The following is a 13,815-nucleotide window of genomic DNA, read 5'->3' on the forward strand; positions in this document are numbered from 1 at the left end:
ACACGAGATATTTGAATCAATTCTATAAAGCAACGATCGTTTTGCGTGTCCGTCTTTGCCCTCAAAGCATTTTTGAGTACCCCCCAATTTGAATTACTCACCTCTGTTTGTAGGGAGAGGGAGAGAGCTATGTACGATGTGTTTTCATGTACTATGCTGGTTCATTCCAGCCCCACTTCCTTACCTCTTTGCTCTTAACTCTCCCGACAACAACACTGATGACGTAGTTAGCAAATGCTCCCACAAATATACCCATTTACTAACAACATACAAGGCTGGCTATGTGTGGTACACTCATTGATTCGCTGTGGCTGCTTGGATGGCCACTAGTTTGGTTCGTTTGTGTTTTGTTTGCTTAGTTATATTACTGTATTGACTGAAAGAGAGTCAGTAAACGTTTGGTTTTTATTTTGGCTCTCCAAAATAGGTTGGAAATTGGAATTGACTTGGTGATGGTAGTAGTTGCTAATTGACACCGCATCGTACGACTGCGTTTCCTCAGCCAGAGACTGGCAGTTTGGCCCTGTTTTGCAATTCATAATAGAAATAGACGTGATACGATCGTGGTGCCTCCAATCAATTGCCGTCGTATATCGAAAAAAAAATTATTTGAAATAAGCTAACGACAAATTTCTCTTGGAAGTAAGAATCGAAATGAAAAGGAAAATCACAAATACCTCTAAATTTTGCATATAATCTGAACTTGTAGTATCAACATTTGGTGTATTTAACCTTAACCGTGAAAATTGATTCGGGAGAGTTTATTATTGACATATCTACTTGCCAATACACTAGTGTATACTCATCATGATATCCCCATCGCTCTGCGAAATGATATAAACAAACGATATGGAAAATACTCAGACTGGAAGACAATACTCTCTTCGCCAAGTCCGCCATAAATTATATAAGAGATGTCTGATTGTGTGTGTGTATGAAGTGTTTATGACATAATTATAAAACGTTTTGGGCAAGCAGATTAATTCGGACTCTTTCGACCGCAAATGTCTTATCATTGAGTGCATAGATTATATCAACCGACGGTAGCCCAGGGTTCTGATTATTATTAAGCATTAAATATGTAAACTTTCCATGCCGCGCATACATACAAATGCGCGGTGTTGTTTTTGTAATGCTCACTTAATCATGATCGTTCGAATTCAACTACATATGCGAATAATAAAACACCCAATTTGTTAATTGAAATAGAAAACATGGTGCGACTTTGGAACTCGGTCCTAATAGAAGTTTTCTATATAGATTAACTTGTCAAATCAAAAGTTTTTTCAAAGATTATCGTCTGTAGATAAGAATTGCTGCCAAAATACGCAAGTCTGCCAAAAATATCGTTATGTTGAGTTATTGGAATATTTGCAAAGAGGAAAACAGTGTCGAGTAAAAGTTTGGTAAAGACTTGAGGTGAATTTAAGAAGAAAGTATGGCAGTACAAACATTTTCAATTACCCACCCACATATTCTATTCAATTTAAAATTATCACATAATTAAATCTAACAAAAGCAATGTTCACATGTTTTTTGATTGATTACAGCTTTTCATTATGGTGTCCGTCTTTTATCAAAGCTATGCTGGAAATTAATTGCCTTTTATTGCCAAAACAAAATTAACCACATCGATCCCATGGCAGACGAAGTAGGAAGTATTCAAACCGACATTTCATATGACAAGTGGATGTAAACATAACGTAGAATATATTCCTTCTCTTATTTAGTAATTATTAACACAAAAATGAAGAAAATTGTAGCGAAAGAAGGGATGTGAAACAATATAAAAAGGAAAACAACTATCTGATTTTCTAGGAATATTTCAAACATTTTCCTTAACATTTCACAAAAACCAGAACTGAAGTGCCTGGGGAACATATAACCATGACACCGACGAAAAGTAATCCGGTATTAGCGTTACAATCTACGACTAATAATTGCATTAGAGTCTCGAAACTGATTTTCAATTTGATACGTTTTGTTATAATCCTAAAGCATTTCACAAAATGGGTCTTGTAAAATGTCATAGTATAACAAATTTACATTTGGATGGTGTTTAAATATGCACCAATATTCAAATTAAACCTGTATATTTATATCACGACTTTCTCTTTGTCAAACCGAGAGACATATGTGGGCTATTATCTTCTACTTTTTAAATCAATCGAAACAGGCGATAAGCACATATCGTCTGTGGCGCAGAAAAAGCCGTAAGCAACATTTTAAAAACTATTCATGAAAAAGATAATTATTTAAAAAAAGCTAATGGGATTTTTCTTTAACTTATATGTAAATGGAATATATTTTGTTTTTTTTTACTATTTTGTTGTTTTTTTTTAATTATATATTTTTTGGTAAATTGTTATTCATATTAAGGCCATGGTAGAACTAAGAAGGTAGGCTACGCAATCATATGATTACATTTTTTTTCAAAATTATTCAGTTGACAACATCTTATTGTCAAAATTAATATTTACAAATTAATTGTATACCCACAAATCAGAGATGGGAACCTGTTTTTATAAAGTGAAATTTGACAAGGTAAGTTACAGAAAATGCAGAGGTGGGATTGCTTATTTGAAATGACTTTACCTTTTTAATTTTACCATAATTATGGCTATAATCGTAAAGTAGTTTACTTTAAGTTGTTTTGTGTGACTTAGAATACAGTAAATTAAACCATCGCATTTGTAAGGGACCCCATATCATATGGCGAACCTGGAGACGGTTACATTTCCTCTGTTATATTAGTAAATTATAATTCTGCTTTGATAAAACTTAGATTACGACTTTTCAGGGAGTTGCAGACGATATTTATTTACTTATAGTTTTTGGAACATCTTTTGTACGTACTGAGATTATAATTGCTGTCATATATTTTTAGTTTCCAGAACATAACAACATATAAGTATGGATCGTCCCATTAGCGCTTTTGTTAATCCTTTCGGCCAGCGTCCATGGATGGCACAGACTGGCGCCGCTGCCCCCAGTGGCGGTGGAAAGGGTTTGAAGGGAATCATTGCAGGCGGCATAACCGGAGGCATTGAAATCTGCATTACTTATCCAACTGAGTATGTGAAGACACAACTACAGCTCGACGAGAAGGGTGTCAATAAGCAATACAACGGAATTGGAGACTGTATCAAGAAAACAATACAACAAAGAGGATTTTTCGGATTATATCGTGGCTTAAGTGTGCTGCTCTATGGCAGTATCCCAAAATCTGCGGCAAGGTAAAGTTTAGAACGCACTTCTTAAAAGGTCAATAATTTCTACGTAACGAAATTTCCTTAGATTTGGTGCATTCGAAACTCTTAAAGGATACATGGTAGATGAAAATGGCCAATTGAGTGCATCGGGTAAACTACTAGCTGGTTTAGGAGCCGGTGTATGTGAGGCTGTGTTGGCTGTTACTCCAATGGAGACAATCAAAGTAAAATTCATTAATGACCAACGCAGTGCCAAGCCCCAATATAAGGGATTTGCCCATGGTGTTGGTTGCATTATCAAAGCGGAAGGTAAGTTCACAGTTGATACCAATATTTTTAGTTCGCAGAGAAAAATGTTCTTGTCGGGAATAAAGCAAAAGCATTTTAACAAGATTTTTTAAAAGGCTAAGTTTTTGACAAATACTAATTGCTTCTATTGCGATCTCGGTTTTAAAGACATAATCACAAACTTTTATTAAAATATATAACTTTACTAAACTATAAGAAAAATTAGAAAAAAGGAAAAGAGATGTGTGGTTGCTGCCAGGCCGTAAGTCGTTTTGTTGATTTGCGTTTTAAACAGAAACGCCAAAATAAAATCAAAAATCTTTTTTTTTACACAAAAAACACGATCTATGTATATGTGTTCGGACTTTTTTTGACCATGCACCATGAACATTTTAATTCAAGTTTCATATTATAAAAAGGACTTTTCGGTTTCAAAGAATAGGTTACCTATACAAAAAATTAATTTTACTAGAACCTTTAGCCTGCTTTTTAAGCAAGTGCATCCTGGGAACCACATTCTAATTAAAAAATCTAAAAATGCATTTTAAGTTTTAACTTAACGAATCCTGGATGAGCTATTTAATTCTATAATAGAGAAAGAACTTAATTCTCTCCGCTGTATTTCGAAATGTAGGCGGGTTTTTGCTATTTCTCACGAAACAGGACCGCGGCTACCGAAAAAGGCCACAAACAACGTCTGTCAGTAGATGTTCGCGTCAATAAGCATAATCACACAAATTATTATTTTATTATATATAGAAACAAAAGTTGACACTAAACATTTATGTTCATTTTACAGGTATAACCGGAATTTACAAAGGTGTTACGCCTACAATTTTAAAACAGGGCTCCAATCAAGCCATTCGTTTCTACGTCATGGAATCCCTCAAAGATCTGTACAAGGGCGATGATAAGAACAAGCATGTTCCTAAATTGGTGGTTGGTGCTTTCGGTGCCATCGCCGGTGCTGCTTCAGTATTTGGCAACACGCCACTGGACGTCGTGAAGACTCGTATGCAAGGTCTAGAAGCAGCTAAATACAAGAATACAGCCGATTGTGCCATGAAGATTTGGAAGAACGAAGGATTCAGCGCGTTCTACAAGGGAACAGTGCCTCGCTTGAGTCGTGTATGCTTGGACGTGGCCATTACCTTCATGATTTATGACTCCTTCATGGACCTCTTCAACAAAATATGGAAGGAATAAATCTAAACCGAACAAATGTCATGACCCTAGGAAAGTCCCCTCTGTAAATAGATACGCATGCGAATTTGTAAATGTATTGACTGACCACTCGAACTTATGTACACCATGGCAACTTTAGATTGTACAGAGCTGTACCAATTGTGTTTTACTCAAGTCTTTCGGAATTTCTCCTCTTCTTTCAAATGACTACGACTACGACATAATTTTAGCACAATCTTACTTAACTGAAAAGTATATTGTATTGCATTTAATTGAAAACGATTTTGCGTTTGTTTGTAGTTTATTGTTTTTAATTAATTATACACTCCGAGAGATACATAATACATTATCATAGATATACAAATAATAAAAACACGTTGTGGAAACAAAAGACGGAGGCGAGAATTGTTTTCAATTTAAAAGAGTCGAAATAATTGTTACCAATTTAAAATGCCTGCATCTAAAGCTCGAAAAGGGAAGGAAATATTTAGATCAACGCAGTACAAAGTATGGTGTACATTCTACTAGTTCTTGTTATTGTATAAATTGGGACAAGACATATCTTTGGATTTAATTTTTGATTACGTGTGTGTGGGGTAGAGAGTCAACACGAACAATAATATAACTTGGGCAATAAGACAGAAATTTGGTTATATACATAAAGTTTTTTTTTTTTTTATCAAATTAAGCTATAGCTGGCCGCTGTAGTCTATCGTATAACGTTCAATGGAATCGTTGAGTGTTTGCTGCATAGGATTCTTCCGATTTTCTCCTCTAAGGTTTTACTTAGCTCATGCCATGTACATTTTCCGATTAATGAAACTTCTTCGAGCGGTGGCCTAAACACTACTAGGACGTTCAAACAAATGCCGTCAGTGGTATGTGGCGGAGGAGAAGGACAATGCTCTACACTTAGTATCCCATGAGGACGATGCTGGGGAAGTTCGGCTCCAAAAAGTTCTACCATAAACTTTCGCAAAGTTGAATGTAGGCTGCGCTGGGGGTGCACTTCCACCGTGGGAAAATGATGGACATTTTTCTCGCTTACCAGCACGTTTAATGCATTGGTGGCGCGCTTTCTGATCACTGCCACCACACGCAAATAGTTTTTGTGATGTGAGTATTTAGATGGCAGCACTTCACTATGCCACAAAACAGGTTGAGCAGACTCATGACGGTTGATGTAGGACTTGCCTATTTCAATAATGTTCAGGATATCGTTAGATCTGAGTGGCAGCTCTTGTATATTTTGTATCCATTTCGCTTGCAACGATTCACTGTCTGCTTGGGCGGGGGTCTTCAAGATGCCACCTGTAACTATTCCCGTTAATACAAATCGAAACCATGATCCACCTGCTGCTTCTATTGCCAAAAGCGTCGTTATTTTACAATTGAGCCCCGTCTCCTCAAACACCTCCCTTACAGCTGCCTCGCAAATCGACTCATTCTTTTCCATGCGACCTGCTGGTAGATACCATTTCCCTGTTGAGTTGAAAAAACGTAATTAAAAGAGATTCGCCACACATAAATTTTTTCAGTTTGCATACCTGCACAGGATTGTTTGGCTTCCTGCATTGCCAGCACTTCGTTATTCTCATTGAAAAGAACACAGGCCACAATATATGTAACAGTTTTCCCAATCACTGGTATAAAATCGGAGGAAGCCGTTGGCTGAATGCCTTGGGCTTCAGCCGTTGCATTTTGTTCTTCCAAAGAAAAGTCACATAATTCCTGTGTAATGTCACCTAGGTCCTGTCCAGCTATTAAGCTCAATAGCTTTTGTTCGATTGACGGCAATCCATTTGTCTGAGGCATCTTCACTCAATGAACGATTGGGTTCGATCTGGGGAGAGATAATAAGCGTGGATTTGTACTTCTACTCAACTATTCATTCCAACTTCATGTAAAATAGCCCTCTCTCCAAAAGTACAACAACAATAGTCACTCACCACCACTCAATGTATATGGGTATGTATGTAGGCGTGAGAAAAAAACACTTGAATAGCTTTAATTCTAAGTTATGCGAAAGAATGTTCACAAAATTTCATTGATTCGAGGAGCACTGCTTACACGGTAATTGGTTCAACCGAGGAAAACAATATTTATGATGTTTTAGTGCATTTTACAGAGCAATGACTACCACGTTTTTCATTCTTTCCTATAAGCAAATCTTTGGAATGGAATACAGGTATGTAGAAATATACAAACGAAACATTAGGTCGTTGCTTTGGAATGCGGTTTGGCCAATTGTTTTCTTTTTGTCTTGTTTCTTGTTTTGTAGACAACCACACTGACGAACAAACACAAGTAAACTCAAACTATTGTGCGATTTTTATGAACTCTCATGTCTCGCGTTGTTCGACTGCCTTTCTCTGTTCTTAAGAATGATTGAATGTTTCTGCAAAATCCATAATAAAAGACTGTCGAAGCGTTGTCGTTTTAAGCTGGTAAAAGTTTCGCGTGACACGGCCGAATGTTGAAATGAAACTGTTTCGGATTGAACCGTCTTAACCAATTCTGAGTCTCGAAGCTTGTACACATGCGCAAGACACTGCAGGAGCATTAGGAGGGGAGTGCCTTGAGAGTTTCTTCAATAGAGCATAATATTAATAATGAAACACTGACAGTAACAGTAGTGGTAGTAGTAGTAAATAGTAACATCTTACAGACGACGCAGAGTAAATGTGTGGTATGCAATGGCCCGACCAGACCTGACTAGGCAACGGTTACAGGTGGTATATTATCACTGGTTTGACTTGTTTGCTTTGGCGGTCGCTGACTAAACAACACACAAAAGCTATAAATGCTGGTAGTTTACATCTCATCCAGATTGATATAATTAGAAAGTATCGTCTCGATTTTCCGAACCATCGCAAATACTAATCAATGAGATAAAAGCACAAAGAAAACCAGTTTTTTCTTGTAAATTCAAGTTCATGAAAAAGCGGACACAATTTATGTTTTCCTTTCTCTTTCGATGATATTGAACTGCTCTCAATTTTATATTATTAAAACCGAAAACAAAAAAATGGAAACCAGTCGTGGAAGAAATTTATTGAGAAGAAAAGCCTCCGCAGTGTTTTGAATATACCGATTAACAACCAAAACAAAAAATGCCTACAATTTTAAAGGTTAGTTCTGGGTCATGTTTATTAAACTAAATTGTCTGAATAGCGGCCAGTAAATATTTAAGAAATTCCCAACGCTGCAAAATTAAACTCTTGCAGTGTCTGGAGCAGACAATTACCAATTCACTTTTTTACAAATACAAATTTAGATGAATGAACGCTATTGAATCGCACATGTACATATTCGTTTAGTATAGTTTGTTTTTTGTCGTACAAAATATATATAACGACCTAAAATATTTAAGTTCCACATGTACAAGTCATTGAAATAGAGTAATATAAATTCTGGAAATTTTCTTATCGTGTATACTTACTTGACGATATCTAGATTGACAATGTGCGTTCGGCGTTGTTTTTTTTTTTTTTTTTGACTTAATAAATCTCAATCCAATCTCACATAAATAAATTCCCAGCAATTAGGTATACGTCATCCATGACTGACACTTCTACCCTATTAAATATGTCTTGGGTCTAATATGTGCGATCTCAAATAGTAGCTTACACTCCACCCTTTCCAAAATGGTACCATATGTGGATATATTTTCCGGTATCGAATTATGTTTATTCTATTTCTATGCATTGTTTATTTAACTTTAAGTCCTTTTTATTGCAGAGGTTTGCTATTTCCTCCTCCGGGGTGCGGCTGCCCGAACTAAAGTTGGTTATATTCAAACGTTTTTCTACCAAATAAAAATACTGATTCGCCTGTTCACACAATAGACGAGTCTGAAATTCCAGCGGAAGAACTCTTTCTCCTCGAAAAGGCGGACTTCCTTTGAAAAATAAATTATGTGGTTGTAAGTAACCCCAAAAGCTTCGTAATAGCACTTGTACCGTTTTGGCTATTCTTAAAATAATAATTATAATGCCAATCAAATCAAATACAAAAAGGAACTTCCAAATAACAATTTCAAAACTATTCGAAAGGGGCTCTATACACAACGCAAACAGCAACACCAAAAGCATTCAGCAAATATGTGCTACAATTTTATGGGCCGATATTCAAAATTTTTCTACGGTGGCGATATCTCATTAGGGGTTGGCCAACTCAACCCTCTCATTACAGTTTTTGTACTAAATTAAAAAAAATTACAATTTTGTATGAAAACGACAAAATATCCTCCTCACATACATACATATACAGGAACGTTGTCTAGTCATTTGGACCCGTGTTGATCAGGCATCTCCTAAGTTTTTGAAAAATTGTTGGTGACTTCAGTGTTGTCATAACGTGCGACTCCTAAATTCAATGACATGGTTATAAAGCATCTTACCACGAACTTTTTAACTACAAAACGTATGTTTCGCTTCGCCAAGCTGGTATGCTCCAAGTCACGGAGTGGTATGCAGTAAAAGTTTTCCATCCATTACATGCCGTTCCGGAACGAATAAGTTTGAGGAAACTATTCTGTAGAGGGAACTATTGGTGAACAAATTTTTGGTTACGTTCTACCATGTCCTCACTGGCGTATTAACAGCTTCGTTTACACTTATAAAATAAAATATATATCTTTAAGTACGGGTCATGTTAGAAAAATACTGGTAGTCGCATCGACACAGCTGCTGGGACAATGAACTGTCAAACTAATTTTGAAATTGGAAATTTGGAATGAAAAGTCATTCAAATTCGTTAAAATCGTCGAAAAATGCATATAAGAAAACATATAAAAACCTACTTATTTTTGAAAAACATTTTAAAATGTTGACATATCAATGTTCCCAAGCGTTGATGCAAAACGCTTGATCTCCTCATAACCGGATTTATTTTAAATCCGGTGCGGAATCTACATAGTGTCATCAAAGCATCAGTGGGTGAAGCATATGTGGCTTCACTCAAAGAAGCAATGTTTCCGCAAAGACATTGATTGCGTTTTGCATTCGAATAATAACAAAAATATATATATATTTCTGCATAATAATACATTCATGCATTTTTTTCTTTGCACAAAGTCATCAATGTGAATAGACACTTATGTTTCAACATCAATTGTATCTTTAGTAGGTTTTTTGGCTTTTTTGAACTCAATTTTGTTTGTTTATGCACACCTTACAAGCATGAGCTGAGCAGCATTTACATACTCCTAAGACGTATCTAAATTGAGAGGTTTTAACCATATGTTCTAACCTTGTTTCCCTGTATCGTGAAGAAAACTAAATAATAATGTAAATTTAACCTCAAATAGGAGTGAATTAAGCGACTATTATAAGTGCTGCCAATAAATAGAGAGTAGAAGCGAGAGAGTGAAAAATCAAAAGTGTTGCCAAGCTAATTCAATTGCTCAAATATAGACTTATAGAGACCTATTTCGTTTCATCTTCGTGCTAAAAATTAATTTCTTAATTTCATACATTTTATAAGAGGATACAACGGGCACAATAAAAAGTGCTTTCAAAACATTTGAACAGCGCACAGCGGGGATTAGAAGGTTGTTTTCTTTAAATAGGAGGGACAATTGTTGGAAATTCTGTGAGAAAATAAAGAAAAGACCGTCGTCTTGCCCGTGCTCTCACACCCCTCCCTCCCTTACCAACACTGTGCGTAGTAAGTTAATGTATACCAACCAACCAACCAATCAGAAAAATAATCATACCTGAAATTCCTCACGAAAGGAACGGAAAATCATAGTCGAAGTGTTTTCCAATAAGAATCTTAGAAACCTGCAAAACAAGAGCCCCCAGCATTGAGTAAAAATTCGGTGGGCCACAACAACAATACAATAAGAAACACCTTAGAGAGAAATGTCAGATATGAATATTGACAGCATTATTTCAAGATTATTAGAAGGTTTGTATTTGCGTGTCTTGCGAAATATGAATGTAACCATGGAATTCACCTCATGATTCTTTTGAACAGTTCGCGGTGCTAGACCTGGTAAGAATGTCCAGTTGTCAGAAAGTGAAATTCGGGGATTGTGCTTAAAGTCCAGGGAAATATTTTTGTCCCAACCTATATTGCTGGAGCTAGAGGCACCGCTTAAAATATGTGGTAAGTTGAAAGATGTTCGATTAATGCAACGTCATTTAAACATATTTTGGAAACTGTATGAAATCTCCTAGGCTGCGGATATGAACTCATTGCAAAAATGTTTAGTAGGGTGTAAAAGTTGTAGTTTTATCGTGGGATTCCCACACGCGGATACGCAGCTTAATAAGTAAGAACTATGTGTGTTTGGAGTTTGTAAATGTCAAGTCAATTGCGAGTACTGTTTCTAGTGTTCCGTACGTAATTTCAAGCGCGATGTTGAAGTTTTTGATTTTTTGTCTGAATGCTCATTTCGGAAATTCTCATTTGTTATCCAATACTGATTTCTAATAACAACATCTTCCTTTTTCGTTCTTTTTAATCATTTATGTTTTTAGGCATGGGTATTTGTGGATTTATTTTTCATGTATTTCAATTTTCGATTATCCTAGGTGACATCCACGGCCAGTACTATGATTTGTTACGTTTGTTCGAGTATGGTGGGTTCCCCCCAGAGTCTAACTACTTGTTTTTGGGGGACTACGTAGACCGCGGTAAACAGTCTTTGGAAACGATATGCTTATTGTTGGCTTATAAAATCAAATACTCGGAGAACTTCTTTTTGCTACGTGGTAATCACGAATGTGCAAGTATTAACAGAATTTATGGGTAAGTTTTAAGTGTCTTGTATTGCGAAAAGTCAGATGACAGTCAACTATTTGCCTCCAACAGTTTTTATGATGAGTGCAAAAGGCGTTACACAATCAAGCTGTGGAAAACATTTACAGATTGCTTCAATTGTCTACCGGTAGCTGCCATTGGTAAGAACAGGGATGAAAGAAGTAATTCTGATATTTATATTAATCCATTCATTTTAGTGGACGAGAAAATATTTTGTTGTCATGGCGGTCTCAGCCCTGATCTTACAACGATGGAACAAATAAGGCGTATTATGCGGCCAACAGATGTTCCCGACCAAGGATTGTTGTGTGATTTGCTTTGGTCAGACCCTGACAAAGATACAATGGGTTGGGGCGAAAATGACCGAGGCGTTAGCTTTACTTTTGGTGCCGAGGTAAAGTCTTGCCTGTTGCGCTTAAATTGTTTATTTGTAATTATGTCAAATGTCTTTGTTTTAGATTGTGGGAAAATTTCTTCAGAAGCATGATTTTGACTTGATCTGCCGTGCACATCAAGTCGTTGAGGATGGATATGAATTCTTTGCCAAGAGGCAATTGGTAACGTTATTTTCCGCACCAAACTACTGTGGTGAATTTGACAATGCAGGTGAGTTGGGAAAACTTACAAAATCTTTTTCAATTGTACATTCAGAGAGAAAATATATATTAATTTATTTTTGTAATTGTTTTCTAGGTGCTATGATGTCGGTGGATGACACTCTTATGTGTTCATTCCAAATTTTGAAACCGGCTGACAAACGACGTTTTGTCTATCCAACATTCGGCAGCTCAGGGCGGCCCCTGACACCACCCAGGGGAGCCAACAATAAAAACAAAAAGAAATAAGTTCAAAGTTCAAAATTCAGATGTCATGTTCAAACCTTACTACGTACCCTGTATGGTTAAATTTACTAAAGCAAAATATACACACCCGCATTATAGTAGAAACACAGACAAACACACACATACATTCATTATAGAGAAGAAAAAAATACATCCTCCGAAACCTTCTGTTCGTTCAAATACTAGAGGTATTTTAGTTTTGTCCGCAAATGTTTGTAAATTTGTCGTTTGGCTAACTAAATTTGAATGATCATATGTCCATATTTTAGCCCCTTTCTTTTTCTCATAAAGTTTACTTCTATATAGAAATATGTGTATTGTATAATTCTTAATTTTAGGATAATTTATTATTTGTTCTATTTTGTTTTGTTTTTATGTCTACTCCCGCCTATTGTGATTAATTATACCTTTCGCTTTTAATCCACCACTTAGGTATCGAGACACGGCGCAATTATTTTTTTTACAATATAATTTAATCACTTACACCAAATACAAGTAAAAATAATAAAATGAAGTAAACACAACAAAAATAAAAGATAAACCATTCTTTATAAATTAAGAAGACAAGAAAAACGAAAATAAATTCAACCGAATGCTACAATATTATATTTGAAATGGATAATTCTCTTAATTTGTCTGAAAATGGCAGGTGAGTCCGTTTTTATACCCTGCTTCATCAGAAACTGAAACCCTATATAAATGTACGTATACATACAAAATTTCTACCAGGGTTAAGACTGATAATTGACCAATCACAATAAAATGTATAGTTCCAGAACTACTAGAGTGTACAATTTTTACTACCATATCCGATTTTCCCTTCATGATATCGAAAAAAATTTCAAGACTAGTAAATTCAGTAACAGAACAAAATGTGGTTATAAAAATCATACGTTTATGGTAATTTTATTGTGTATTTCATAGTCATAGTATTTCATTTTATTTATGTATTTCATAGTCAGTTTTTATGGAGTTTGTTAATTATCAGAGTCAAACCGGACAAAGATTTTTATGTAAACGTACTTTGAGAGGTAGCTTTATTCTCATGGTAGAAGAATACAGGTAGATGCATCCACGCTTGGGAACATTGATATGTCAAAAATGTTAAAATGTTTTTCAAAAATAAATAGATCTTTTTTCTAATTTTTAATTTTTCTTTTACGAAAAGAAACGGAGTTTGTTATAATATCCATTTTTCAAAGATTTTTACTAATTTGAACGATTTTTCACTCAACATTTTCAATCATCATATCGAAAAACTTCAGGTGGGCATAGAAACCACCTGAATATAATTGTTTCTTATGGTTGCCTTCAATGTAGAAGAATATAGGTAGTCGCATCGACATAGCTGCTGGGATATTGAACTGTCAAACCAATTATGCATTGAACATTTGATATTTGAATGAAAAATTATAGAAATTTGTAAAATCTGTTTTAAATGCATTTCATAAGAACCGTCGCATAAGAAAACACATACAACAATCTATTTATTTTTGACAAAACATTTCAAAAATGGT

At 35.5% G+C, this 13,815-nt stretch overlaps 3 protein-coding genes across 6 annotated transcripts; 2 read left to right on the forward strand and 1 right to left on the reverse strand.

Annotated features, from left to right (window-relative positions):
- The first annotated feature begins 403 nt into the window (after positions 1-403).
- On the forward strand, positions 404-5,082 carry LOC101888659 (putative tricarboxylate transport protein, mitochondrial). The gene is made up of 4 exons (XM_005185745.3): positions 404-642; positions 2,888-3,236; positions 3,298-3,521; positions 4,300-5,082. Exons 2-4 carry the CDS (start codon positions 2,914-2,916, stop codon positions 4,704-4,706), a joined length of 954 nt encoding a protein of 317 aa, XP_005185802.1. The 5' UTR covers positions 404-642; positions 2,888-2,913; the 3' UTR covers positions 4,707-5,082.
- On the reverse strand, positions 4,968-9,246 carry LOC101888835 (8-oxo-dGDP phosphatase NUDT18). Of its 4 annotated transcripts, XM_059118008.1 has the most exons (4): positions 9,088-9,226; positions 8,950-9,000; positions 6,233-6,528; positions 4,968-6,167 (listed from the first exon to the last, which is right to left on the reverse strand). In XM_059118008.1, the coding sequence occupies exons 3-4, from the start codon at positions 6,498-6,500 to the stop codon at positions 5,395-5,397; spliced, it is 1,041 nt and encodes a 346-aa protein (XP_058973991.1). In that variant the 5' UTR covers positions 6,501-6,528; positions 8,950-9,000; positions 9,088-9,226; the 3' UTR covers positions 4,968-5,394. The 4 variants fall into 4 exon arrangements, with proteins under 4 accessions (XP_058973991.1, XP_005185803.2, XP_019893122.2 ...); XM_005185746.4 differs by lacking the exon at positions 8,950-9,000 and having other exon boundaries at positions 9,088-9,246; XM_020037563.2 differs by lacking the exon at positions 8,950-9,000 and having other exon boundaries at positions 9,095-9,231.
- An 843-nt stretch (positions 9,247-10,089) lies between these two features.
- Positions 10,090-12,913, forward strand: LOC101889133 (serine/threonine-protein phosphatase alpha-1 isoform). Its single transcript, XM_005185748.4, has 7 exons — positions 10,090-10,598; positions 10,668-10,799; positions 11,228-11,444; positions 11,508-11,596; positions 11,654-11,850; positions 11,915-12,062; positions 12,150-12,913. Exons 1-7 carry the CDS (start codon positions 10,553-10,555, stop codon positions 12,299-12,301), a joined length of 981 nt encoding a protein of 326 aa, XP_005185805.1. The 5' UTR covers positions 10,090-10,552; the 3' UTR covers positions 12,302-12,913.
- Positions 12,914-13,815: the final 902 nt, after the last annotated feature.

Source organism: Musca domestica, unplaced genomic scaffold, assembly GCF_030504385.1.
Source record: "Musca domestica strain aabys unplaced genomic scaffold, Musca_domestica.polishedcontigs.V.1.1 12, whole genome shotgun sequence".
Taxonomy (NCBI): domain Eukaryota; kingdom Metazoa; phylum Arthropoda; class Insecta; order Diptera; family Muscidae; genus Musca; species Musca domestica.